Source organism: Ascaphus truei, chromosome 15, assembly GCF_040206685.1.
Source record: "Ascaphus truei isolate aAscTru1 chromosome 15, aAscTru1.hap1, whole genome shotgun sequence".
NCBI lineage: Eukaryota > Metazoa > Chordata > Amphibia > Anura > Ascaphidae > Ascaphus > Ascaphus truei.
This window is the reverse complement of record NC_134497.1, coordinates 40407405-40434706: the sequence shown is the minus strand read 5'-3', so window position 1 is coordinate 40434706 and position 27302 is coordinate 40407405. Positions and strand designations below refer to the sequence as shown.

Sequence of the window (27302 nt, the reverse complement as noted above, 5' to 3'; positions counted from 1 at the left end):
CCTGCCCCTGTCACTCCCTGCCCCTGTCAACCCCTGCCCCTGTTACCCCCTTCCCCTGTGTGTGGGGGGGAGTGTGTGTGTGTGTGTGTGTGTGTGTGTGTGTGTGTGTGTGTGTGTGTGTGTGTGTCTGTGCAGGCCAGCAGTGACTGTGTGGGTGTCTGTGCGTGGTCAGTGTCACTCCCTGCCCCTGTCACCCCCTGCCTCTGTCACCCCCTGCCCCTGTCACCCCCTGCCCCTGCCACCCCCTGCCTGTCACCCCCTGTCACCCCCTGCCCCTGTCACCCCCTGCCAACCCCTGCCACCCCGTGTCACCCCCTGCCACCCACTGCCTCTGTCACCCCCCTGCCCCTGTCACTCCCTGCCCCTGTCACCCCCTGCCTCTGTCACCCCCTGCCCCTGTCACCCCCTGCCACCCCCTGCCCTGTCACCCCCTGCCACCCCCTGCCCCTGTCACCCCCTGCCACCCCCTGCCTGTCACCCCCTGTCACCCCCTGCCCCTGTCACCACCTGCCCTGTCACCCCCTGCCACCCCCTGTCCATATCACCCCTTTCCACCCCCTGCCCCTTTCACCCCTGCCCCTGTCACCCCCTGCCACCCCGTGTCACCCCTGCCTCTGTCACCCCCTGCCCCTGTCACCCCCTGCCCCTGTCACCCCCTGCCCTGTCACCCCCTGGCTCTGTCACCCCTAGTCATCCCCTGCCCCTTTCACCCCCTGCCACCCCCTGCCTCTGCCACCCCCTGCCTCTGCCACCGCCTGCCACCCCCTGTCCATAATCACCCCCTGTCACCCCTGCCCCTGTCAAACCCCTGCCCCTGTCACCCCCTGCCCCTGTCAACCCCTGTCACCCCCTGCCCCTGTTCCCCCTGCCCCTGTCAACCCTGCCCCTGTCACCCCTGTCACCCCCTGCCCCTGTCACCCCCTGCCACCCTCTGCCCCTGTCACCCCCTGCCCCTCCCTTTCACCCCCTGCCCCTGTCACCTCCTGCCAACCCTGCCACCCCATGTCACCCCCCTGCCACCCCCTGCCTCTGTCACCCTCTGTCACCCCTGCCCCTGTCACCCCCTGCCCCTGTCACCCCCTGCCCCGTCACCCCCTGCCCTGTCACCTCCTGCCACCCCTGCCTGTCACCCCCTGCCCTTGTCACCCCCTGACCTGTCACCCCTGCCCCTGTCACCCCCTGTAACCCCTGTCACCCCCTGCCCCTGTCACCCCGTGCCACCCCCTGTCCATATCACCCCCTTTCACCCTGCCCCTTTCACCCCCTGCCCTGTCACCCCCTGCCACCCCGTGTCACCCCCTGCCTCTGTCACCCCCTGCCTCTGTCAGCCCATGCCCATGTCACCCCTGCCCCTGTCACCCCCTGCCCCTGTCACCCCCTGCCCCTGTCACCCCATGCCTCTGTCACCCCCAGTCATCCCTGCCCCTTTCACCCCCTGCATCTGTCACCCCCTGCCAACCCCTGCCACCCGTGTCACCCCTGCCTCTGTCACCCCTGCCTCTGTCACCCCATGCCCCTGTTACCCCTTGCCTCTGTCAACCCCTGCCCCTGTCACCCCCTGTCACCCCCTGCCCTGTCACCCCCTGCCACCCCCTGCCCCTGTCACCCCCTGCCCCTGTCACCCCCTGCCCCTTTCACCTCCTGCCAACCCCTGCCACCCCATGTCACCCCCTGCCACCCCCTGCCTTTGTCACCCTATGTCACCCCCTGCCCCTGTCACTCCCTGCCCCTGTCACCCCTGCCCCTGTCATCCCCTGCCCTGTCACCCCCTGCCACCCCCTGCCCCTGTCACCCCCTGCCCTGTCACCTACCTGCCACCCCTGCCTGTCACCCCCTGCCCCTGTCACCCCTGCCCCTGTCACCCCCTGTCACCCCCTGTCACCCCCTGCCCCTGTCACCCCGTGCCACCCCCTGTCCATATCACCCCCTTTCACCCCCTGCCCCTTTCACCCCTGCCCCTGTCACCCCCTGCCAACCCCTGCCACCCTGTGTCACCCCTGCCTCTGTCACCCCTGCCTCTGTCACCCCATGCCCATGTCACCCCCTGCCCCTGTCACCCCCTGCCCCTGTCACCCCCTGCCCCTGTCACCTCATGCCTCTGTCACCCCCAGTCATCCCCTGCCCCTTTCACCCCCTGCATCTGTCACCCCCTGCCCCTGTGTGTGGGGGGGAGAGAGAGTGTGTGTGTGTGTGTGTGTGTGTGTGTGTGTGTGTGTGTGTGTGTGTGTGTGTGTGTGTGTGTGTGGTGTGTGTGTGTGTGTGTGTATATCAGTGGCTGTGTGTGTATGTCTGTGCAGGCCAGCAGTGACTGTGTGGGTGTCTGTGCGTGGTCAGTGTCTTTGTTGGTCTGTCTGTGTGTGTCTGTAGGTCAGTGGCTGTGTGCGTCTGTGCAGGTCAGAGAGAGATGGAGGGGGGGAGAGAATGGAGGGGGGAGAGAATGGAGGGGGGAGAGAATGGAGGGGGGGAGAGATGGGGGGGGGAGAAATGGAGGGGGGGGGAGAAAATGGAGGGGGGGGAGAGGGAGATGGGTGGGGAGAGAGAAGAGGGGATTGCGAGAATGGGGGTGGGGAGGGAAGGGAGAGAAAATGGGGGGGAAGTAGAGAGAGAATGAGGGACAAGGCCGCCAACAGGGGGTCTGCCGGGGTTGACGTCCCGGCCCGGTGAGTCAGTCAACCACCCCTCTTCCCCCTCTCTCTCTCTCTCTCTCTCTCTCTCTCACTCTCCCTGTCTCTCTCACTCTCCCTGTCTCTCTCACTCTCCATCAGTCTCTCTCTGTTTCTCTCTGTTTCTCTCCGTTTCTCTCCGTTTCTCTCCGTTTCTCTGTCTCTCTCTGTCTCTCTCTGTCTCTCTCTGTCTCTCTCTGTCTCTCTCTGTCTCTCTCTGTCTCTCTCTGTCTCTCTCACTCTCTCTCTGTCTCTCTCACTCTCTCTGTCTCTCTCACTCTCTCTGTCTCTCTCACTCTCTCTGTCTCTCTCACTCTCTCTGTCTCTCTCACTACTCTCTGTCTCTCTCACTCTCTCTGTCTCTCTCACTCTCTCTGCTCTCTCTGTCTCTCTCACTCTCTCTGTCTCTCTCACTCTGTCTCCCACCCTCTCTGTCTCTCCCACCCTCTCTGTCTCTCCCACCCTCTCTGTCTCTCCCACCCTCTCTGTCTCTCCCACCCTCTCCGTCTCTCCCACCCTCTCTCACTCTCCCACCCTCTCTCACTCTCCCACCCTCTCTCACTCTCCCACCCTCTCTCACTCTCCACCCTCTCTCACTCTCCCACCCTCTCTCACTCTCCCCACCATCTCTCACTTTCCCACCCTCTCTCTCTCTCACTCTCCCACCATCTCTCACTTTCCCACCCTCTCCCACTCTCCACCCTCTCTCCCTCTCCCACCCTCTCTCACTCTCCACCCTCTCTCACTCTCCACCCTCTCTCACTCTCCCCACCCTCTCTCACTCTCCCACCCTCTCTCACTCTCCCACCCGCTCTCACTCTCCCACCCGCTCTCACTCTCCCACCCGCTCTCACTCTCCCACCCGCTCTCACTCTCCCACCCGCTCTCACTCTCCACCTGCTCTCACTCTCCACCCGCTCTCACTCTCCCACCCGCTCTCACTCTCCCACCCGCTCTCACTCTCCCACCCGCTCTCACTCTCCCACCCGCTCTCACTCTCCACCCGCTCTCACTCTGCCTCCCTCTCTGTCTGCCTCCCTCTCTGTCTGCCTCCTCTCTGTCTGCCTCCCTCTCTGTCGGCCTCCCTCTCTGTCGGCCTCCCTCTCTGTCGGCCTCCCTCTCTGTCGGCCTCCCTCCCTCTCTGCCTCCCTCTCTGCCTGCCTCCCTCTCTGTCTGCCTCCCTCTCTGTCTGCCTCCCTCTCTGTCTGCCTCCCTCTCTGTCTGCCTCCTCTCTGTCTGCCTCCCTCTCTGTCTGCCTCCCTCTCTGTCTGCCTCCTCTCTGTCTGCCTCCCTCTCTGTCTGCCTCTCTGTCACCCTCTCTCTCTCTCTCTCTCTCTCACTCTCTCTCTCTCTCTCTCTCTGTCACCCTCTCTCTGTCTGTCACCCTCACCCACTCTCTCGTTTTTATCTTAACTGCCCTATACCTACACCGAAATAACCTATTCTGCTTTCTTCCAGATCTGACTCTCAAGTTTCACACGGGGGACATTAGAAGACAGGTAAGGAACACCTCCCTCCAGTATACTACCTTGAGAGACTGCGGATCAGGTAAGATCCCAGGTGGATTGTGCTTTGGAAATTGTTAAGAGGGGGCATCCTGACACTGGTTAATGCGTTCAGAATCATTCACATCTGGCTTTTTTTTTTTTTTAGGTCATCCGACACACACACACACACACACACACACACACACACACACACACACACACACACACACACACACACACACACACACACAGTACTTTTCGAAATAAACCTACGTTTCTATGAAAATTTAAGTTTTTTTTTTTTTGCGGCCCACCTAGACTTAAACCTTGTTTATTTGGCCCTTGTTAGCATTTGAGTTTGACATGCTTGCTCCACAGCAAAGCATATGGCAAATTGTGTGTTCATTTGCATGTCATTTCCCAGAATCCCTTTCTGCAGTGGAAGTGCTGGGTGCTTGGTGATAATGGTGAAAGATGTGGTTGCAGACCTGTCTTAAGTCGTGCGGTATAGGTCACGCGTATAGTTACCACTCATAACCTTTGGAATTAGACACTGTCACATTTTATTTGAATTGTCCCTCAATTTCTGTTTTCATTTTTATCCATTTGCTCCAAGGGCAACATTGGAATTGAGATTCGCGGGGAGATTGAAGAGGCGATTACCCGGTTTGAAGGAGAAGGTCTGCACCAGGAAGACATAGAAGAAAAAGTAAAGAAACCTTGATGTGACAGCACTTACACAAGGCAGTGTAAGTGTTTTTATTATTATTTCACACTTCACCATCCTCATTTATATTAGTTCGGGAACATATGTCCTCATGTCTAATTACACTGTATTTGTTATCCATATCACCCCTCAAACTGTGCTCCCCCTTTTTTCTTGCTTTTCTGTACCATTAAGGATCCTGGATAGATCCTATTGGGGTCTTGAGTCACAGGAAGAGACTTTGAAGCAGGTGGGAACCTTATATACCATATAAGTTTGTGATGTTCTAAAAATAACTTTTTATTTTCCCCTTATATCTAGTCTAGTGGTAGAGCCCGGGCATTTTCCATTGCTACCATGGAGATGTGTCGCTGGTAAGGAAGGTAAGTAAATTTACAGAGGCCTCGCTCATTCCCCTGGCATTTCGGGGAAGAACAGGGCCTCTGTTAACGCTGCACCCCCCCCCCCTAGAAATCCCACACACCCCTGTCCTAAGGAGCATTCTGAATATCCAAAAAATAACAGTTTATTAAACACATATATAAAAAAGATAAACTAAAAACAAACACACAGGACCCCAAAAGTACTCTCTGATCCAAGGTAATAACTATGCAAAGATATAAGGATAGTGGCAAATGCAGTAAGCACAGATGACACAGGGAGCAGAAGCTCACTGTGTAATCACGACTGGCCGGTCATATATATATACAGGTGAGTACCCCTATGCACAGTTTTGGCTTACAGTACATGAAGCAGATGACACGGGTAATCACCATAGAAAACAGCCTCACTGCATATATAGTGACACAACACTATACATGTACTACTCAGAAGTGACTCACTTAAACATTGCTGCATACATGGAGATCCATAGCCTGCATAACTATTCCTATAGATACATGTCAGTCTTATGGTCAGAACAGACGGTGTGGGCAGAGTAGGCTTTGGTTAGATCAGTAATGAGATCTGTAGGCAGACTGGTGTCTGGAAGCGGACACAAAAGTATAGTGAGTTTGCAACAGAAGCATTTTAATAGTTAATCACATATTTAATAATTAAGAACAGGGAAAAATTGCCCATTTATTAGGTCCCACAAACATCGTGTGAGTGTTATTTGGGACATGCTGAATGGGTTATTTGCAGCTCAGCTCAGCTCTGCTCAGACCCATGGAGGGGCTCTGTGTGAGGGAGCAGGGGGGGGGGGGGGTTCTGTGTGAGGGAGCAGGGGGGCTCTGTGTGAGGGAGCAGGGGGGGCTCTGTGTGAGGGAGCGGAGGGGCTCTGTGTGAGGGAGCAGAGGGGCTGGGTGAGGAAGCAGGGGGGACTCTGTGTGAGGGAGCAGGGGGGCTGTGTGTGAGGGAGCAGGGGGGACTCTGTGTGAGGGAGCAGAGTGGGGGTTCTGTGTGAGGGGGCAGGGGGGCTCTATGTGAGGGAGCGGGGGAGTTCTGTGGAGGGAGCAGGGGGGCCCAGTGTGAGGGGTAGGGGGGCTTAGTGTGAGGGGGCAGGGGGGCTCTGTGTGAGGGAGCAGGGGGGGCACTGTGTGAGGGAGCAGAGGGGGGGGGGGCTCTGTTTGAGGGAGCAGAGAGGGGAGGGGGCTCTGTATGAGGAGCAGGGGGGCCACTTGTTTTTAACTTGGAAATTAAACTAAATGATTAAATCAGGACAATCTGCATTTCAAAGACAAAACCAGCAGCCTGTGCTGCCCCAGCTGTCTGTGAGACACAGAGAGAACAGGTATATATTTATATACATAGTGAACTGAAGCAGCTTTACTGAGACATATTAAGGACCAAGAGGAGTATTCACAGCTACATGCAGCAGAAACTATCTTTCCCTAGCACAGAGCCTGGGAAATGTAACTGTCTTGTTTCTAATCTACACAGCATGTGACACTTGATCCGTTTTGAAGTCTACAAACTACAACTCCCATGATCCCCTTCGTGTGAGCATGCGCAATAGGACACAGAGCTGTGACCTGGATGTAGTCAGTGTCTCCACTTCCGGGAACGTGAACCTGAGACTGCAGCAGAGAGAGGAGGTGAGAGAAAACACACATAAAAAGCAGCCTCGCCCCAGACAGGGAGCGGGAGGCCGACAGACAGCGGCGAAGACCGGGAAATTCATCTTTTCCCGGCAATGAATGAATGTATGTATATCTATCTATCTACCTACATGTCTACACTCATTTAATAAATATTTTATTTTTACCAATGTTTTTTTTTTTTAATAAATAATAAATTACGCACGCACGCACTCACTCACTCTCTCTTTACCTTCACAGCTTCTTTAGTATACATACAAAAAGCACGGGGGGAGGGGAGGGCGGCGACCTGTGTCACAGCATTTTGAAGCTTGTACAGACAAGCATCTGCAGCCAATGGTAGTTTCAACACTGAACACTACCATTGGCCGGCAGGAGTTTGTTTTTGTGCGCGCACGTCACGAAGCCCCATGTGTGACCGGGACCTATGCTACTGTGCGCGCGGAGCTGGGCGATAGCGGGAAAAACGATGTTTTTCGTGCCGCTACCGCTCATCGTGTGTGTGTGTGTGTGTATGTCACAATTGTTTGCAGGCATTGTGGACATACATATACACATACATCTATATATATATTTTTGAAAACATATGTTAGCTGTGCTTCTGGGCAATCAGATTGGCCCGTTGGTCCGTCACTCAGCCTCGGGCCAAGGTGATTGGTCCCTCGGCACGTCTGCCCCCGCACACCTCTCATTGGCCTGCGGCCTTCGCTCACCACACCTACACCACTGGCACACTACCAAGAAGCACTCAGCTTTGGGAGTACGCTTGACAGCACCATTTTGACGCCTCACTGCCTGCTCTCATCTCAGAAAATAAAATAACCCCAGCGCTCATCCCCTGCAGAATACTCAGGTACAGTGTCTTCTTACAACAAAACTATATGCCGTTTATGCTTTTACACCCCCCCCCCCTCCTGCAACAAACCCCCGCCACTCCCGCAACACCCCCCTCCCCAACATCGCACGGTAGCACTTCGGACCCTTCACACACCTCACGGTCACCGCCTCACCACCACCTCAACCCACTTTGTATGCCGCTCGGGCCCGCGCACCGTACTCTGTAACGTGGCCCCACACCTCACTTTCAGCGCCTCTTCACCCCCTCCCTCCACTTGCCACGATGCACTCCCTCCTTGCACCGCACACACTCCTCTGTACCACCTCACCAATGCCACGCCGCCTCGCTCTCTGTCCCGCACACCCTACTGTGGACCCTGGAACATCTCACGGTCACCTCGCCTCCCACACACCAAACTCTGCTACTCACACGACGCACACCCCCTCGGTCCCGCACACCCTCCTGTCTACCCCCGTTCACCTCCCCTCCCGTTCACCTCAACCCATCACTTTGCCCGACGCCGGACATCAAAGACACGCACAACGTACGGTGTCACGTGCATCCACACCTCAAGAGCAGCTAACCCCCCAACAGCGCCTCTTCAACCCGCCTTCCCTCACCACCCCCTACCCTGCCACCACACACGCATACCCACCCCTCCCCGTCAACACTACCGTGGACCCATAACTCCCATTCACCTCCCCTCCCGTTCACCTCAACCCATCACTTTGCCCGGACGGACATCAAAGCCACGCACAACATACGCCTCCCGTTCACAACCCAAATTGAAATTTGGTGCTACAGTCGCGTGACTTGAGCTGGTTCAGCCAATAAAGGCGAACCAGCTCCGTGACAAGTTCGTTAAGCACCCCGCCACGACTCAATTCCTGCAGTTTGAGCACAGGTCGCTGGGCTGCAGGAGCGCGCGGCAGAGGCGCGAACGCAAGCACACGGACGTAGCAGCCTGTCTGAGCGAGGCCTTAGGCTGCACTTATGCAGCCGGCGACGCAACCGATGACGTTGCCATTGTGAAAGTTGAATTTCAATTTTAGGTGGACGTCATAAAAGGGGAAAGCAGAGGGCCGGATAAGCTCCTAATTGGCCTCAAGGGGAGACAGTCGCCGAAAAAAATAAAAAATCAGTGTCTACCAGATTTCTGGTAGCACTGTCGCCGTCGCGTGCACTATAAGCTCCAGCGACAATACATTTGTATTGCTGCGACGCACCGTCCCCGGCACTATTAGCGCAGCCTAAGGCTTGTTATATAGTAGGCGCTGGTGCACACCCCGTGTTGCACCTGGCGCACCCGGCGTTGCAAGTGGCGCGCGGGTTTCGTGTGTGTGTGTGTGTGTGTGTGTGTGTGTGTGTGTGTGTGTGTGTGTATATGCAGTGTTCGACAAATCACCCAAAAATCTACTCGCCGAACCAAAAAAAATCTACTCACCTCCTAGTCCAGCCCCAACCCCACCCTAGTCCGGCCCCCAACCCTAGACCCGCCCCAACCCCGCTTTAAAATAAAATATATAAATAAAATACATTTAATAAATTCCTAGTCAGAACAACATTAGTTTTTGACATAAATGTATTTATTGCATTACATTATACTACAATTAGTCGTGTGTGTGTGTTCTAGAAATAAAAGCCAGATGTGAATGACTAGTTTCCTGAACCCCTTAACCAGTGTCTGGACGTCCCCGCTTCACAATATCTAAAGCAGCAATCCCGCCTGGGATCTTACCTGATCCGCAGTCCCTCAATGTCCAGATACCTTCATTCTCGCAATCTTATACATTGGAGGGGAGGTGTTCCTTACCTGTGTTCTGGGTTAGGGGGGGTTCCGATGTTTCCTGTGTGAAGCTTGAGTCAGTTCTGGAAGAAAGCAGTATAAGTTATTTCGGTGTAGTATAGGGCAGTTAAGATATACAGGGTAAAAAAGATATCCAGACAGAGTGTGGGGGGGAGACAGAGTGTGGGGGGGAGACAGAGTGTGGGGGGGAGACAGAGTGTGGGGGGGAGACAGAGTGTGGGGGGGAGACAGAGTGTGGGGGGGAGACAGAGTGTGGGGGGGAGACAGAGTGTGGGGGGGAGACAGAGTGTGGGGGGAGACAGAGGGAGAGAGAGACAGAGACGGGGGAGAGAGAGAGACAGAGACGGGGGGAGAGAGAGACAGAGACGGGGGGGAGAGAGAGACAGAGACGGGGGGGAGAGAGAGACAGAGACGGGGGGGAGAGAGAGACAGAGACGGGGGGGAGAGAGAGACAGAGACGGGGGGGAGAGAGAGACAGAGACGGGGGGGAGAGAGAGACAGAGACGGGGGGGAGAGAGAGACAGAGACGGGGGGGAGAGAGAGACAGAGACGGGGGGAGAGAGAGACAGAGACGGGGGGGAGAGAGAGACAGAGACGGGAGGGAGAAAGAGACAGAGACAGACGGGAGGGAGAGAGAGACAGAGACAGACGGGGGGGAGAGAGAGACAGAGACAGACGGGGGGGGAGCGAGAGACAGACGGGGGGAGAGAGAGACAGAGACAGACGGGGGGGAGAGAGAGACAGAGACAGACGGGGGGGAGAGACAGACGGGGGGGAGAGGGAGACAGAGACAGACGGGGGGGAGAGACAGAGACGGGGGGGGAGAGAGAGACGGGGGGGGGGAGAGACAGAGACGGGGGAGAGAGACAGAGGAGATGGGGGGGAACTGGTGGGGAGATGGTGACTGACTGGGTGACTTTGACTGACTAGGTTGGGGGGGTGACTGATTGGGGGGTACCTCTGGTGACACACACACACACACACATACATCAGTATTGCTTGACCTGAAGAAGAGAGGATAACTCTCAAAAGCTTGTCCTATGACATAAATTGTTAGTCCAATAAAAAAAGGTATCACCTAATACTGAAGAACTCATTTATTCTGCACTATCGCAACTGGACTAACACGGCCATTTTCTGAGATATATATATATATATATATATATATATATCACCACTATTAAGGTTATGGTGGGTAAAAAAGGTGACTAAAACCCTCCACAGTAAAGCATAAAGCAACTGTAAATATTCCTGTATATTCATTTGCATGTCTTAGACAGGTCTGCAACCCTGTCTTTCACCATTATCACCCAGCAAACAGCACTTCCACTGCAGCAAGGGATTCTGGGAAATGACATGCAAATGAGCACACAGTGCCACTTTTTATCTCATGCTCACATTACATGAGCAACCCTTAGTCAATGCATGCTGCTTTAAACACAGCTTTTAAGCAAGGACTTGGGAGATGCAAAGTCAGTTAACCCACTCACAGACATGTTTCAACCTTGATGGGTATCATCAGTGTGAGGTTGGCTTGCTGACATTTGCTCAAATGAGATAAGAGTAGGTAATCACCACCACTATTAAGGTTATGGTGGGTAAAAAAAGTGACTAAAACCCTCCACAGTAAAGTATAAAGCAACTGTAAATATTCCTGTATATACATTTTCATGTCTTAGACAGGTCTGCAACCCTGTCTTTCACCATTATCACCCAGCAAACAGCACTTCCACTGCAGCAATGGATTCTGGGAAATGACATGCAAATGAGCACACAGTGCCACTTTTTATCTCATGCTCACATTACATGAGCAACCCTTACACACACACACTCTCCCATATACACACATACTCCCATATACACACACACACACACACACACACACACACACACACACACACACACACACACACACACACACACACACACACACACACACACACACACACACACACACACACACACTCTCCCATATACACACACACTCTCTCCCATATACACACACACTCTCTCCCATACACACACACTCTCCCATACACACACACTCTCCCATACACACACACAAACACTCTCCCATACACACACACACACACACACACTCTCCCATACACACACACACACTCTCCCATACACACACACACACACACACACACACACACACACTCTCCCATACACACACACACACACACTGTCTCTCCCATATATATACACACACACATATACATACACACACACACTCTCTCTCACTCTACACACACGGGGGGTTCCGTAAGAGAGGAAAGGCCGCGACCAGCACCACCCCCCCGCTCCACAACCCTCCCGCGCCAATCTCCCGCCCCGCGCAGGCAGCGGGAGCGCAGGGTACAGGGGGGAGGAAGAAACCCCCCGCTACCACCTCCATGCAGGCAGCGGGAGCGCCGGGGACGTGGGGGGAAGAAACCCCCCGCTACCACCTCCATGCAGGCAGCGGGAGCGCCGGGGACGTGGGGGGAAGAAACCCCCCCGCTACCACCTCCCGGCAGGCAGAGGGAGCGCCGGGGACGTGGGGGGGAAGAAACCCCCCCGCTACCACCTCCATGCAGGCAGCGGGAGCGCCGGGGACAGGAGGGGGGAAGAACCCCCCCCCACCACCACCACACGGCAGGCAGCGGGAGCGCCGGGGACGTGGGTGGATCAGGGGGAAGTGGGGACCTGAGGGACATCCCCGCTCCCATCTCCCACCCGCGGGCTGACACGGGGGGAAGCGGGGACAGGAGAACACCCCCGCTACCACCTCCATAACTGCGGGCAGCGGGAGCGCCAGGGACAGGGGGGAAGGCACAGAGAGTACTTACTGTGTCCTCCATGGAAAAAGAATGGCCGCTCGTTAGGAGCGGGCTCATATAGAGCCTGGCCGCGCGCCCACAAAGCCTGGGAGAGCGCGCCAATCAGCAGTCAGGTAGGGGGAGATTTTTTTCAGCGCGAGCAGGGAAAATTTAAAAAAACAAACACGTGTGCTGCTTGTGCCCATAGTTGCTCGCCCAGAGGTTAAATCCACTCGTCCCGGGCGTGCAGATGTATAGGATTGTCGAACACTGTATATATGTGTGTATATATATATGTGTATGCACTCCCCTGAGGAAGATCCCCCTGTGGGATCGAAACGTTGGAGTTATGTGCTGTATTTAATACATTCATTTTCATTCACCTGAGTGCTGTCTCCTTTGTTGCTGCTATGCGGTAATGTATATTTTTATATATATATATATATATGTATATATAGTGTGTGTGTGTGTGTGTGTGTGTGTGTGTGTGTGTGTGTGTGTGTGTGTGTGTGTGTGTGTGTGTGTGTGTGTGTGTGTGTGTGTGTGTGTGTGTGTGTGTGTGTGTGTGTGTGTGTAGGAAGACATGGAGATGTAGTAAGCCGATGAAGCCGATGTTTCGGCGAAACGCGTAGCTCTCTCTAGCTGATTGTTTTTGATCCGCGGGGGCCTCCGTAGCAGTAGTGAGCAGCCGCACGCAGTTACTACATCTCCTTGTCTTCCGGACGCGGCGGCAAGGTTCTTGCTGCAGGACTCGCCACTTAACTACGGGCGCCGACCTGGGATTTTCTGTTATGTGAGTGAATTGTTTTTATACACCAATAAATGTATTGATTTGTGACTTACACAATTGTCTCACTACCTTTTTACCATCATACGAGGGAGCAACTGGGACGTTTGCCAAAGTGAGGATTCCCCTCGCCAGAGCCTTGACTGCTAGTGACCCCTGTTCCCTGCTGCCTTGATCGGTGTAGGAGGGTGGGACCATTGCAGATACCACTCTTAGGACCTGTACTTACACTGGGCCATGTGAGTATCGTGGATCACATATATTTATATTTACATTCCCCCCCCCCTCCCCCCTTGAGCACCTAACCTCCCTAGAGGTTTTTATTCATATCAGCATTGGTGCATTTGATTGTTTTAACCCCTTGCTCCCCCTGTTTCTCGTTTCATTCCTAATAATCGATCATCACAGGATGAGAGATGTTTAGGCGTAGACAATGTTAAAGATAGTATGATACCTTTGGTTATAAGAGAAAATAATACCAATGAGGAGGAATTTGTGCATGATGAGATTTTATTTGATAGCATGATGGAGTTGATTGATGAAAATATACGGGTTACTAATATACAGACAGAGATCGTGATGAGAAGGAATCCTCCTCGTATTAATGATGAAGATACTATACAAGACCTTCTCAGTCTATATATAGAAAGTGATAATGCTAAAAACATAACCCAAACAGCTCTAAAGCCTAAATCAGTTTTTTACCCTCATGAGTCAAAGGGTCCATATATGGAGCTTTTTGGCAAATTGGTCCAGAAAGATCTCAGGTCACTGTGTAATAATAGACGTGACTATATGACCCATAATAATCTCAGCCAAAATGAACGTCGAGCCCTTAAGGAATTAAATGCTAATGGCGATCTCATCATAGCGCCAAGCAGATAAAGGTGGGGGCACGGTTTTGCAAAATCGTGGGGATTATTTTAAAGAAGCTATGCGTCTTCTAAATGACAATAATTCTTACCAGAAACTTATTGGAGACCCCACCTTAAAGTATCAGCTAATCCTACAAGATTTTTTACAAAAAGCCCAAACAAGTGTCATTCTTTCAGGTAAAGAGTTCAGTTACATTTACAATGCCTTTCCTAGGGTTCCGATTCTATACCACATCCCCAAGATTCACAAATCCTTGGGGGATCCCCCTGGCCGTCCCATTGTGCCTGTGATAGATTCCATAACATCTAATCTCTCACATTATCACCGCGTTAACACTTCATTATTATTATTTATTATTATTTATTTAACGCATTTATGGTTCATTTGTTATGGTTAGTTTGTATTTAATTTCATTAGACAGTGATAATATTGTGTGCATGGAGACATGTATACATATACATATAATTATATGGTTATTTCATATAATACCTTTATTCTTTTCCATATGTATGTCTGGTTTCAATAGACAGTGATTTTTTGTGAGTGTGCATGGAGACATGTATACATATTTATTTGTGTCATGAGCATTTTGTATTGTATAATTATTAGGCATTGATTGGAAGGTCAATATACACCAATGATGGCTCCCATTGGAAGAGGAATTGTCCATCTTGCTATATATTAGAGCAGCTATGGGGGGGTTTAGACATACCTCCTAAAGAAGCGTCATATGACACGAAACGCGTAGAGGTGACGTCATCACACAGCGGGGAGCGGCCGTGACGACGGGTGCTCGGTCGACGGTGGTGTTTCCCTTACTTTGCATGGGGTGGGGTCTCTGCTTGAATCCAATGTAAGCTCTGGTAACATCCAGCAATATCCAAGGACTTTTTTTCACCATTAGACCAAGGGTTTTTTTGATTCAGGGACCCCCTTTAGTGCTTTGGAATTGTGGAATTGTGGGTTCATGTGGAACCTTATTTTATAAAGTGAATTTTACTATGCATTTTTACTAAGTTTGATATAAAGGTTATTATCTTTACTGACTCTTTTTTCCCTTTCCTGCGCTTTCTTTTTATTTGTATGTTTCGTTTCCACCCCGCTGATCACGGGAGAGTGAAAGCTGCAGAGGGAGACCACTAATTCTGAATCAAGGGGATCTAATGAGACTGCGCGCATTTTTTCTATTGTTATCCTCCATCCCCCTTTTTTTCACCCCCAACCACTCCCTTCCCTCCACATTATTGTAGTTGTTGTTTTGCGAGATATGATCTCCAGACCCTGCATTTGGGTATATTGTACAGCTGCTACAAATGTTGCCAAATATACCTTTATTGACTTATTCAAATTGACAATTGTCTATTATATCTATTTGCATGCTGGGGCCCCTTTGTATATATATGATTCTTTCGGGGGTTCAGAGTTCCCCCCTGCCTCTGTGCACCAATTTATCTCCAGTTTATATTTATACATTTAGTTATTTGTGGAGTGCTACCTAACAAACATACTTTCCTTATATGCTAATGCCCACTGTTCATACAGCTTTTAAGCACAGCATAGGATTAGATGCAAAGCCAGTAAAACCACTCTCAGACAGCTGTTTCGACCTTTTGAGTCTCATCAGTGTGAGGCTGGTTGTACAGGGAACAGGGAACATAAAACATGTATTATATTAAAAGCACTTTAATTCCAGGTAACGGTATGTCCCCCCCCATACTTACTATCTACTATCAAATGATTTGAAAAGATTTCTTCCACTTTAATTGCAGTTTTGCAGCTAGTGAGATTTCCTTTTCAATGGTTAAATATTAGGATTCACGTTAAATGTATGATCCACTACATCTACTCTCCCGGCCCTAATGCTGCACGTGTGCTAAACCCTTCATTTTTACAATGTACTTCTACAGTTTACTTTCATCCTGAACTTTTTGTGATATGCCAACTTACCTCTCCTGCATGACCTTTTGTATGACAGTTTGTATAACAGTGACTTTTTTGTCTCGTCTAGTACAAAGCCAAGCTCCAATAATCCACCCATGCCATCACTGCAAGGTTGCTTTTAGCAGTCAGGATTACCTCCTCAAACATCTGAAGTTCAAACACCCAAATGAGTATATGGAAAAAATGAGGACAGAACAATCTTGCAACATTCCAATAAATATGACCGAAAATGCATCTTTCAACCAGTCAAGTCACTTAGTAAACAATGTAACTGCTTCTAATTCCCAAAAATATATATTACCAGCAGCCACAGGAAAAGATCTTGGAGAAAGTGGGAAGAGTCTGACTTGGTTATCAGACCAGAATCTACAGAAAAGGACTGCGGAGAGACCGCATGTATGTGGGGAATGTGGGAAGGGATTTAGTCATTCATCCAGCTTGAACACACACAAGAGGACACACACAGGGGAGAGACCGCATGTATGTGGGGAATGTGGGAAGCGATTTAGTGACATATCCAGCCTAATCAGTCACCGGAGGACACACAGTGGGGAGAGACCACATGTATGTGGGGAATGTGGGGAGGCATTTATTCGGTTATCCCACCTGAAAATACACAAGAGGACACACACAGGGGAGAAACCTTATGTATGTGGGGAATGTGGGAAGGGATTTAGTCATTCATCCAGCCTGAACACACACAAGAGGACACACACAGGTGAGGGACCGCATGTATGTGGGGAATGTGGAAAGGGATTTAGTCATTCATCCAGCTTATATACACACAAGAGGACACACACAGGGGAGAGACCGCATGTATGTGGGGAATGTGGGAAGCGATTTAGTGACATATCCAGCCTAATCAGTCACCGGAGGACACACAGTGGGGAGAGACCACATGTATGTGGGGAATGTGGGAAGGGATTTAGTCATTCATCCAGCCTGAACAGACACAAGAGGACACACACAGGGGAGAGACCGCATGTATGTGGGGAATGTGGGAAGGGATTTAGTGTGTTATACCACCTGAACACACACATTAGGATACACACAGGGGAGAGACCGCATGTATGTGGGGAATGTGGGAAGGGATTTAGTTTGTTAACCCACCTGAACAGACACATTAGGACACACACAGGGGAGAGACCGCATGTATGTGGGGAATGTGGGAAGGGATTTAGTCATTTATCCAGCCTGAACACACACAAGAGGATACACACAGGGGAGAGACCGCATGTTTGTGGGGAATGTGGGAAGAGATTTTGTGTGTTATCCTATCTGAACATACACAAGAGGACACACACAGGTGAGGGACCGCATGTATGTGGGGAATGTGGAAAGGGATTTAGTCATTCATCCAGCCTGAACAGACACAAGAGGACACACACAGGGGAGAGACCGCATGTATGTGGGGAATGTGGGAAGGGATTTAGTGTGTTATACCACCTGAACACACACATTAGGATACACACAGGGGAGAGACCGCATGTATGTGGGGAATGTGGGAAGCGATTTAGTGTGTTATCCAGCCTAATCAGACACTGGAAGACACACACTGGGGAGAGACCACATGTATGTGGGGAATGTGGGAAGGGATTTAGTGTGTTATCCAGCCTGAACACACACAAGAGGACACACACTGGGGAGAGACCACATGTTTGTGGGGAATGTGGGAAGAGATTTAGTGACTTATCCAGCCTGAACAAACACAATAGGACACACACAGGATAGAGACCCCATGTATGTGGGGAATGTGGGAAGGGATTTAGTGATTTATCCAGCCTGAGGAGACACACAGGGGAGAGACCTATCTCTAAAGCCAGGCATGATTAGGGATAACTAGCGACTAAGACGCTCACATATAAGTGCACACGTGTATCTGTGTTACGCTGAATCACAATGAAAAGTGATTTTTGTTTATGGTGCATAGAACGAGCATTTTAAAGGGGTAAAATGTTATGTAATATATATAATGGAAATATTATTGTATGCTCATTTGCATGTCTTAGACAAGTCTGCAACCCCGCCTTTCACCATTATCACCCAGCAAACAGTGCTTCCACTGCAGCAAGGGATTCTGGGAAATTACATGCAAATGGACACACAGTGCCACCTTTTGCTTCAAAACCATTAACATGGTTCCCTATAGGCTTAAGTTTGCTGCATGGTCACAGCTTTGAGCACAGCCAGGGTTAAGATGCATAGCCAGTAAACCCACTCATGGACAGCTGTTTCGACCTTAATTGGTCTCATCAGTGTGGGGTTGGTTACACTGGCTATGCAAAAATGAAGCAGGATAGGTTTTATCATACTTAGTTAAGTTATGGTGGGTAAAAAAAAGTGACAAAAACCCTCCACAGCAAAGCAAATAACAAATGGAAATATTACTGTATGCTCATTTGCATGTCTTAGTCAGGTCTGCAACCCCACCTTTCACCATTATCACTCAGCACACAGCACTTCCACTGCAGCAAGGGATTCTGGGAAATGACATGCAAATTAGCACACAGTGCCACTTTTTGCTTCAAAACCATTTTAAACATGGTTCCGTATAGGCTTAAGCTTGCTGCATGTTCACAGCTTTAGATATATATATATATTTATATATATATACACAAAAACACAAAAAGAAAGCGCCCGATCCTAGTGCAATATGTTAAATAAAATATACATTTATTTCCCTCAAAAATCCAACAAAATGCTAACTCACAAACAGAATAAAAACAGCGTTTTATGAGGTATACTCATGCACCGGACGGGGATACAGCTACTCAGCTCACTCCTTGTCTTCACCGCATGGATTCGCAGTGCTCCACAGCTGAAACTTGTAGCTTATAACGTTTTGTAAGTCCAGGATGCAAAAGGTGAGTACCCACATAAGCAAAGAAACATACACCCTTGGGTGAATCCTGGACTTACAAAACGTTATAAGCTACAATTTTTAGCTCAGACAAGGTACACAGTTGTACCCGGAACTAGTCACACGCCAGTCTTGTTTCCGGAGGACTATCTGAACCACAGTGTCGCTTCCTGAGTTCCTGTTGGACGGAGACCCAGTGGAGCACTGCGAATCCATGCGGTGAAGACACGGAGTGGGCTGAGTAGCTGAATCCTCGTCCGGTGCATGAGTATACCTCATAAAACGCTGTTTTTATTCTGTTGTTTGTGAGTTAGCATTTTGTTGGATTTTTGAGGGAAATAAATGTATATTTTTTTGAACATATTGCACTAGGATCGGGCGCTTTCTTTTTGTGTTTTTGTACAGATTGGCTTGGAATTCGTTGGTTCCCTGTGGAAGGCAGCATGTTCCTGTTTGCAGCAAGATCTTACTACTGATCCATCTACATTGGACTTTGTTTATTGGTTCATGCAATTGTATCCATAACTTTATTGGTTTTTTTTTGTTGTTTTTATTATTATCCCCTGTCCTATCCATTTGTTGGTATATGTTACTCTATTCAGCTTCATATAGACCAGCAACATTTAGACATACATATATATATATTCTTTTTTTATAATTAATTTTTATATTTGATCTTGTTTGTTATATCATCGATTTGATATTTATTATATTCACTATTATTTGGGTTATAATTTTATTATATTATAATACATTTAGCTGGGGATCGGTTCACACTTTAAGGCGCAGTCTTGTTTGTTTTCTATATATATATATATATATATATATATATATATATATATAATAACTTAAATGTAGGTTATTTGTATCATTCTTATTGTTGTTTTATTTAAAGAAACATTTCTTAATGTTTTATGTTTTCATGCTGTTCTAATAAAATGTGCTTTCCCCATTATGCTGAAGCTGTCTGTAGTCTCATTTAGCTGTGAATCCGAATAGTTTTGCCGCTACCAATTGCCCGCCGGCATTAGGCCGCAGACAGACCGTCCACCACCAGCCGCTTCTAATGTAAGTGTTATTACTGTTTTGGGGAGGGGGTTTAGGGTAAGGGGTTCTAGGGTTGGGGGTTTTAGGGTAAGAGGGATATTAGGATATAACGGTATACAATGTAAATACAAATATGTCTAAATACTTACATATTTCAACAGCTCACGCTTGCAAAATTAGGCTGCGTCCACGCTGACGCTGAGCGGTGACATCACCAACTCTCCAAGCTTGAGCACAGGGTGTCCTGCATTGTTTTGCAAGCATGAGCGGGTAAGGGGGGGAGGGCATGGATTGGGTCTATTTCTGTGTGTGTTTGTGTGGATGTGTGCGCGAGTGTGTGTGCATTGACTGCTGCTGAGCGTGCTTGAGTCAACTTTGTTTGTCTCTCCAAGCGCCAAGCTTTGGAGAGCGTACACCCCCTAGTTTGTGCACCGCTGCATTCAATCAGAACACCCATATACCCTCTCTCTGTCCCTCTCTATCTCTGTGTCCTTCTCTCTCTCTCTGTCTCTCCCTGTCTCTCTCCCCCCCTCTGTCTCCCCCATCTGTCTCTCTCCCCCCCTCTGTCTCTCTCCCCCCTCTGTCTCTCTCCCTGTCTCTCTCCCTGTCTCTCTCCCTGTCTCACTCTCTGTCTCACTCTCTGTCTGTCTGTCTCTCTCTCTCTGTCTGTCTCTCTCTCTCTGTCTTATCTTAACTGCCCTATTCTTACACCAAAATAACCTATACTGCTTTCTTCCAGATCTGACTCAAGTTTCACACGGGAGACCGCGGAAGAGAGGTAGGGACACCTCCCCTCCAGTATAGTACCTTGAGGGATTGCGGATCAGGTAAGATCCCAGGCGGGATTGCTGCTTTAGATATTGATCTCTGAGGAAGTAGCTCTGTTGCTACGAACCGCGTATGACTGTCACTCTTTTATATATTTTTTCATAGCCTGTGATCCTTCGGTAGAACCTAGTGTGTCTCTCCACTGCGTCTGACGCTCTGTATACACGACGCTCCGTGGAGGAGACTGCGCGACTAGCAGTGACGTCATTGACTGGTGCACTGTATACCAAATCTCTACTGGAGTCCTGCATTGCGCTGTGGTATACAGAGTATCACATATGGACATTTCGAACAAGTCATCATTGGTATGTGACTGTTCCACTATAACGACTTTCAATCTACCTCTGACATACATCTGATCGGTACGATACCATCCTGTTTGAGGGGGCGCCAGCTGTGAGACGGATTTCTGTTGCCAGGATTGAGAGGGGCCACCGCCACTGATGAGCCGTGACGACTCCTTGCTACCATCGCCACTACCTGCTGATTGGTAACCTCTGTGTTTATCACAGTCAATGCTTTTACCCTAATTATCTGATGTACGCAGATTACTTATTTTTTACTGATAGAATGTATCTTTATGTACCTCACCATGTGCGTTTTGCGCTGTTTTCTTGTTTGTGTCCCTACTGCTTAGAGTGTGAGACTCTAATTGATACGGCTGCAGAAGCTTGTCTATTCACCTGTTACGGTTTTGTATTTATTATATATGAACTGTTTCCCTTTACTGGGTATCTGGGTATACACAACTGGTTGATTCAAGTCACTTTATGTGTCATATCACTGTGAAGATTTATTAGTTGCGCACTTACAATCACTTTGTCTGTCCTCCAGTATAGTACCTTGAGGGATTGCGGATCAGTTAAGATCCCAGGCAGGATTGCTGCTTTAGATATTGTGAAGAGGGGGCATCCAGACACTGGTTAATAGGTTCAGAAGTCATTCACATCTGGGTTTTTTTTTCCTGATTAGTGGGGTCAACACACACACACACACACCAAATTGTAGTACTGTACAGTATAAGTGTAATACAATAAATAAACTGTTATGTATGTAGCCCCGGTAAGAAATGGGGGCTATATATCTTTCTTCTACTGGTGTAAGTCCTTCTAAGGGCAGGCCGCCAGTAGTTATCATGGGTTTTCCCTGCTTCAAGCCCTGCCCTGATTGGTGGAGATAGGTCCCTTACTCTGTGTGCAGGCATGAGACACATTGGAGGGCCTGCTGACATCATGAGGGGTGGGGCTGGCTAAACAGTACTGCCTGTTCCTGTAAGTGGCAAGTTAGTTCTGTTCTGTCCTGGGAGCTGGAGGAGATGGAGTGCCTGACTGAACAGTCATGATTAGAGTGAGACCTGTGCTAGGAGGAGAAACTCAGGCCCAGTCTGAGTAGAGCAGATAGCACTATAGGCAGTGGACCAATGCCCCTCACCCTGCTCAGGGGGTGAGGGGGGGTAGATCTTGCCTCACCCAGAGGAAATACTCTTGGGGTGGGTGTTGGGGTATTGGAGCCCCATACAGCCCATCCTGCAGGGGTACAACCTGGAGGAGAAGGAGTGGAGGAAAAGACCCTGTGTACATTTGGAAGCACTGCTGTGTACTACAGAAAGAATAAAGAGACATTGCTGCTTTTAACAAAGAATGTGTGTGAGACTAAGATCTCTCGCCCTGGGACCAGGGCTTCTCCGGGAGGATCTTAACCTATTCCCTAGGTCTCGCCAGAGATGGGGGCGCTGCACCGTTGCTAGAGAAGATGGAGGCATATACCACAGAAGCCTGTCCCTGTTATCCCCAATACCACCCCGGGAGACTCAGGCCCTCCTGTTCCTCACAGGTACGCACCACCATAGTACATGTAGCCAGCCCTCAATACACCCTAGAGGTCCAGTCTGCGACCGGGGGGGGGAGGGAATATGGGTTACATTTGGAGGCGCTGCTGAGATCCAGAACAGGACAGGCTTTCAGCGAAGCAGAGCGGGAAGAGTGAAATGCACCTTCCAGGCAAGTACTGGAGAGAGTAGGGCATTTATGAATACCAGGGGTAGTCAGGGGAGCGTGGATTCCCGCACAGTACGCCCTGGGTGCCCTAAGAGGGTGTTGTAAGATGGGTGTGAGGCTATAGCTGTCCTAGTCCCTTGAGGCAGGTAGTGTGAGGCAACTGGGGGGGTTAGCCTGTTAACTTGCCCAGGGCCCGCACTATGAGTGGCCAAAAGTAGGAGACGCCCATACCCTAGGGAGATGCCCGGGTACACTAGCCAGCACCCACATAAAACACACCACAGAGTACTTGTAGGAACCGTCAGCGAGTGCGGTGCACAGAGAAAGAGTTCTGCCAAGCCTGGGGTATGCCACATCATATCAGTGGGCAAAACAGTCAGAAAGAGCATGCAGAGAGCAGTCAGCGAGCAGTGTGAGAGCAGTCAGTGTCTAGGAATGAGTTGTGCACTAGACACTGAGAATAGTGAAATCATACATTTGGAGGGCTCATCAAAGATGGCGGCTGTCACTACATGTGCTCCGCGGAGCAAGCAAGAGTTAAAAATGGCGATAGCAGCGCCATCCACGGCCCAGCAGCTAGCAGCCATCCCAAAATGGCGACTCCCGACAATCCTGGATCACGCACGTGAAGCGTGCAAAGAGACTGTCTGAGAAATGTGGAGAGAGATGTGCAGGGGTTTGGCGCCAAACCCAGATACCCTGCAAAAGGAGCGGCGCGAAAGCCCACCCACCTGTGCTGTGACTGGCCGACAGACAAAGCCACGTCACACTGAGAGAAGTGCCCCTCCTCTTGTTTCCACCAGAGGGAGGGGGCACTGCAAGAGTCAATCAGAAGCGTCCACTCCAGCGAAGGGAGGGACAGGAAGTGAGAGCGAGGAACTTCACTTCTGTCTGGCATTCGAAGAGCAAGGAGCTGAATTATTGAGCTGTTCAACCCCTGCGTGCATAATGTCGGAGCTAAGCACAACTATCTTCCAACTCCCAGGAGGCTTCCTGGTTGGGGAGATCGAGGGCCGAGAGTATCTTCGGTGCCTGTGCACCCACTGCAGGACGCCCGGACCGGCCGCAAGCACCAAAGCATGATGTCCTCAATGTGGCACGTACTACCTATGGCCTAACGAACCATGGCCCATACTAAAGACCCCTCGGGGTGCCTCTCCGGGAACCCTAACGGAGGTGGCGGAGACAACAGACGAGGTTGCCCTAGTTCCCTGCCTCACCCCTGCGGTGGGAACTAAGGCCCAGCCAACTACAGAGCCGAGAGAAACTTCGGCGGAGAAGAGTGTGACCGCAGTGGAGGTACCGGAGCGGGCCCATTTTCGTACCACTACCCACTGGCGGTGCTGCAAAAGACCCAGGTGACTCCCTAGCGGAGGATCCGACCAAGTCATCTTCGTAGGAAGAAGATGGCGTCCCATCGGTGGTGATGCGCCTACCGGCGAACCACCCCAGCTGTAAGAAAGATGGCGGTCCACTTACCGGAGAGAGAGCAGAAGAGTCCGGACACCCACCGACGGCGAGCGCTGGTGCGGCCTGAGGCCCGTAGAAGTCCCACGGCCGTGGTGATCCCAGTGCGGCGGAGACGGGATCCGAGACGGCTCCGGAGGAACCAAATGTCATCAGCCGGCAGCGGAGCGGTAAGGAGACTCCACCACCCTCTTACTCCCGCCAGGCGAAGAAGGAACCTGCAGAGGACGAGAAAGTGGCTTGCGGCCTACCTGCCCGTACGCGGACCCGATGATCCACCACCGCCCCTTCCGGTCCTCGACGCCCTTCCGGTGCGTGATCACGGAGCGGATGGAGATTCCGCGGGCGCCAACGATGACGTCACTTCCGGTTCCAGCTGGCATGGTGGCCCGGTTGGCAAGTGGCGGCTACACTTGCCAACCTTTTCCGCCACGGCGTTCACAGAGGAGCACGAAGCATGTCGGAGAGGGCAAACAAGAAAGTGCCCACTGGTCGCGGTATTACCCGCTTGCTGGACATTGATTCGGACATTGCTGTTGTCCCAGTCCCAACCCCTAGCGCCATTGCCCCGGCCCCATCACGAGTTATGACACCGGGACCTAGCGGGGATAAGTTAAGCAAATACCCCAAATATTCCAAAGATTTGAGGGATTGGGAATTGAGTGACGAAGGGTCTGATGGGGAGATACCATATGCTAATGTGATACGTGTGCCTAACCCTGTACCTTTTTCTCCTGCGTCTAAAGGGAGGGCCCGAGGGTCCCATACTCCTGTAGAGACAGGGCCTCTAAGCCAAGTGGTTCATAAGATGAACTCCACCATCTACATCAATGCATAAGGTAGACGCAGTTGCTCGCGCTCTACAGAGGCGATCACGTACGGTGTCTCATCCCAAGCTGAGTCCGAGATAGATACTGCTAGCCTCTTATCAGAGTGCGAGCACCGTGACAAGTGGTGGGCACCCCTGTTCACTGGGTACCACAAAGGTATTGACCGCACCAGGTTCCTGTTAATTAGGAGCAACATAGTCGACCATTGGTGGGCGGTAGGTGCCTATACACCCCAGGAGGTGGCGGATGAGTTAGAGCACAGATACCAAGAGAGAGCAGAAGATCATTCTTCCTAAGGGGCCTAGTATATTGTATGATGACATTGCTCCTGCAGAACCAGAGTTTTGGGTACTGCCAAGCAGGGCGGGCCACAGGAAGCTTTCCAAGTTGAGCCGGGCAGACAGAGCCATAGTGGCCAGGTATAGGCAGTCACACGGGTATGAGTTCCCTTATGTGCCTGAGCCCATAATGAGGGAGATAGAGGAGCACAGAGATAGCTGGCTCAGGGAGGCCGTGCAAGAGTACTTACGGACGAAGTTCGGTAAGGCGGGTTACCACAATGAAGACAAGATCAGTGATGTAGTCCGGGCCTGGAGTGTGGGGAGGTGCATATACATGCACAGTGTGATATACCGGCCAGAGTCTGGGTCGGTACAGCCCTACTACATTATTGTAACTGATCACAATGGGCGGGAGGTACGGAAGCCTGACCCAAGACATTATTATTAGTTAGGTTCTCCACGTTGGGAGGTACCTCTGCATTATACACCATCTGGGTAGATGGTCTGAGTTGTCTGCGCTAATGAACTGTGTTTTGTTTCCCAGATGTTCATCTGCAGGATGGTGCGGCTAAAGTTAGGTCCAAGTGGGGACCATTGGATTCCACCAAAGGGAGAATGTAGCGCCGGTAAGAAATAGGGGCTATATATCTTTCTTCTACTGGTGTAAGTCCTGCTAAGGGCAGGCCGCCAGTAGTTATCATGGGTTTTCCCTGCTTCAAGCTCTGCCGTGATTGGTGGAGGTAGGTCCCTTACTCTGTATGCAGGCATGAGACACAGGGGAGGGCGTGCTGACATCATGAGGGGTGGGGCTCGCTAAACTTAGTACTGCTTGTTCCTGTAAGTGGCAAGTTAGTTCTGTTCTGTCCTGGGAGCTGGAGGAGTTGGAGTGCCTGACTGAACAGTCATGATTAGAGTGAGACCTGTGCTAGGAGGAGAAACTCAGGCCCAGTCTGAGTAGAGCGGATAGCACTAAAGGCAGTGGACCAATGCCCCTCACCCTGCTCAGGGGGTGAGGGGGGGGGATCTTGCCTCACCCAGAGGAAATACCCTTGGGGTGGGTGTCGGGGTATTGGAGCCCCATACAGCCCATCCTGCAGGGGTACAACCTGGAGGAGAAGGAGTGGAGGAAAAGACCCTGTGTACATTTGGAAGCACTGCTGTGTATGACCTGCTGTGTACTACTACAGAAAGAATAAAGAGACATTGCTGCTTTTAACAAAGACTGTGTGAGACTAAGATCTCTCGCCCTGGGACCAGGGCTTCTCTGGGAGGATCTTAACCTATTCCCTAGGTCTCGCCAGAGATGGAGGCGCTGCACCGTTGCTAGAGAAGATGGAGGCATATACCCCAGAAGCCTGTCCCTGTTATTCCCAATACCACCCCGGGAGACTCAGGCCCTCCTGTTCCTCACAGGTACGCACCACCATAGTACATGTAGCCAGCCCTCAATACACCCTAGAGGTCCAGTCTGCGACCGGGGGGGGAGGGAGGGAATATGGGTTACATTTGGAGGCGCTGCTGAGATCCAGAACAGGACAGGCTTTCAGCGAAGCAGAGCGGGAAAAGTGAAGTGCACCTTCCAGGCAAGTACTGGAGAGAGTAGGGCATTTATGAATGTCGGGAGCGTGGATTCCCGCACAGTACACCCTGGGTACCCTAAGAGGGTGTTGTAAGATGGGTGTGAGGCTATATCTGTCCTAGTCCCTTGAGGCAGGTAGTGTGAGGCAACTGGGGGGGTTAGCCTGTTAACTTGTCCAGGGACCATGGCCCAGGGCCCGCACTATGAGTGGCAAAAAGTAGGAGACACCTGTACCCTAGGGAGATGCCCGGGTACACTAGCCAGCACCCACATAAAACACACCACAGAGTACTTGTAGGAACCGTCAGCGAGTGCGGTGCACAGAGAAAGAGTTCTGCCTAGCCTGGGGTATGCCACATCATATCAGTGGGCAAAACAGTCAGAAAGAGCATGCAGAGAGCAGTCAGCAAGCAGTGTGAGAGCAGTCAGTGTCTAGGAACGAGTTGTGCACTAGACACTGAGAAT

At 50.9% G+C, this 27302-nt stretch overlaps 1 protein-coding gene across 2 annotated transcripts; it reads left to right on the top strand.

Moving 5' to 3' along the window:
- Nucleotides 1–6781: 6781 nt before the first annotated feature.
- On the top strand, nucleotides 6782–18588 carry LOC142466855 (uncharacterized). 2 transcript variants are annotated; one of them, XM_075572378.1, is made up of 3 exons: nucleotides 6782–6892; nucleotides 13223–13370; nucleotides 16016–18588. In XM_075572378.1, the coding sequence occupies exon 3, from the start codon at nucleotides 16123–16125 to the stop codon at nucleotides 17677–17679; it is 1557 nt and encodes a 518-aa protein (XP_075428493.1). In that variant the 5' UTR covers nucleotides 6782–6892; nucleotides 13223–13370; nucleotides 16016–16122; the 3' UTR covers nucleotides 17680–18588. The 2 variants fall into 2 exon arrangements, with proteins under 2 accessions (XP_075428493.1, XP_075428492.1); XM_075572377.1 differs by having other exon boundaries at nucleotides 6791–7000.
- Nucleotides 18589–27302: the final 8714 nt, after the last annotated feature.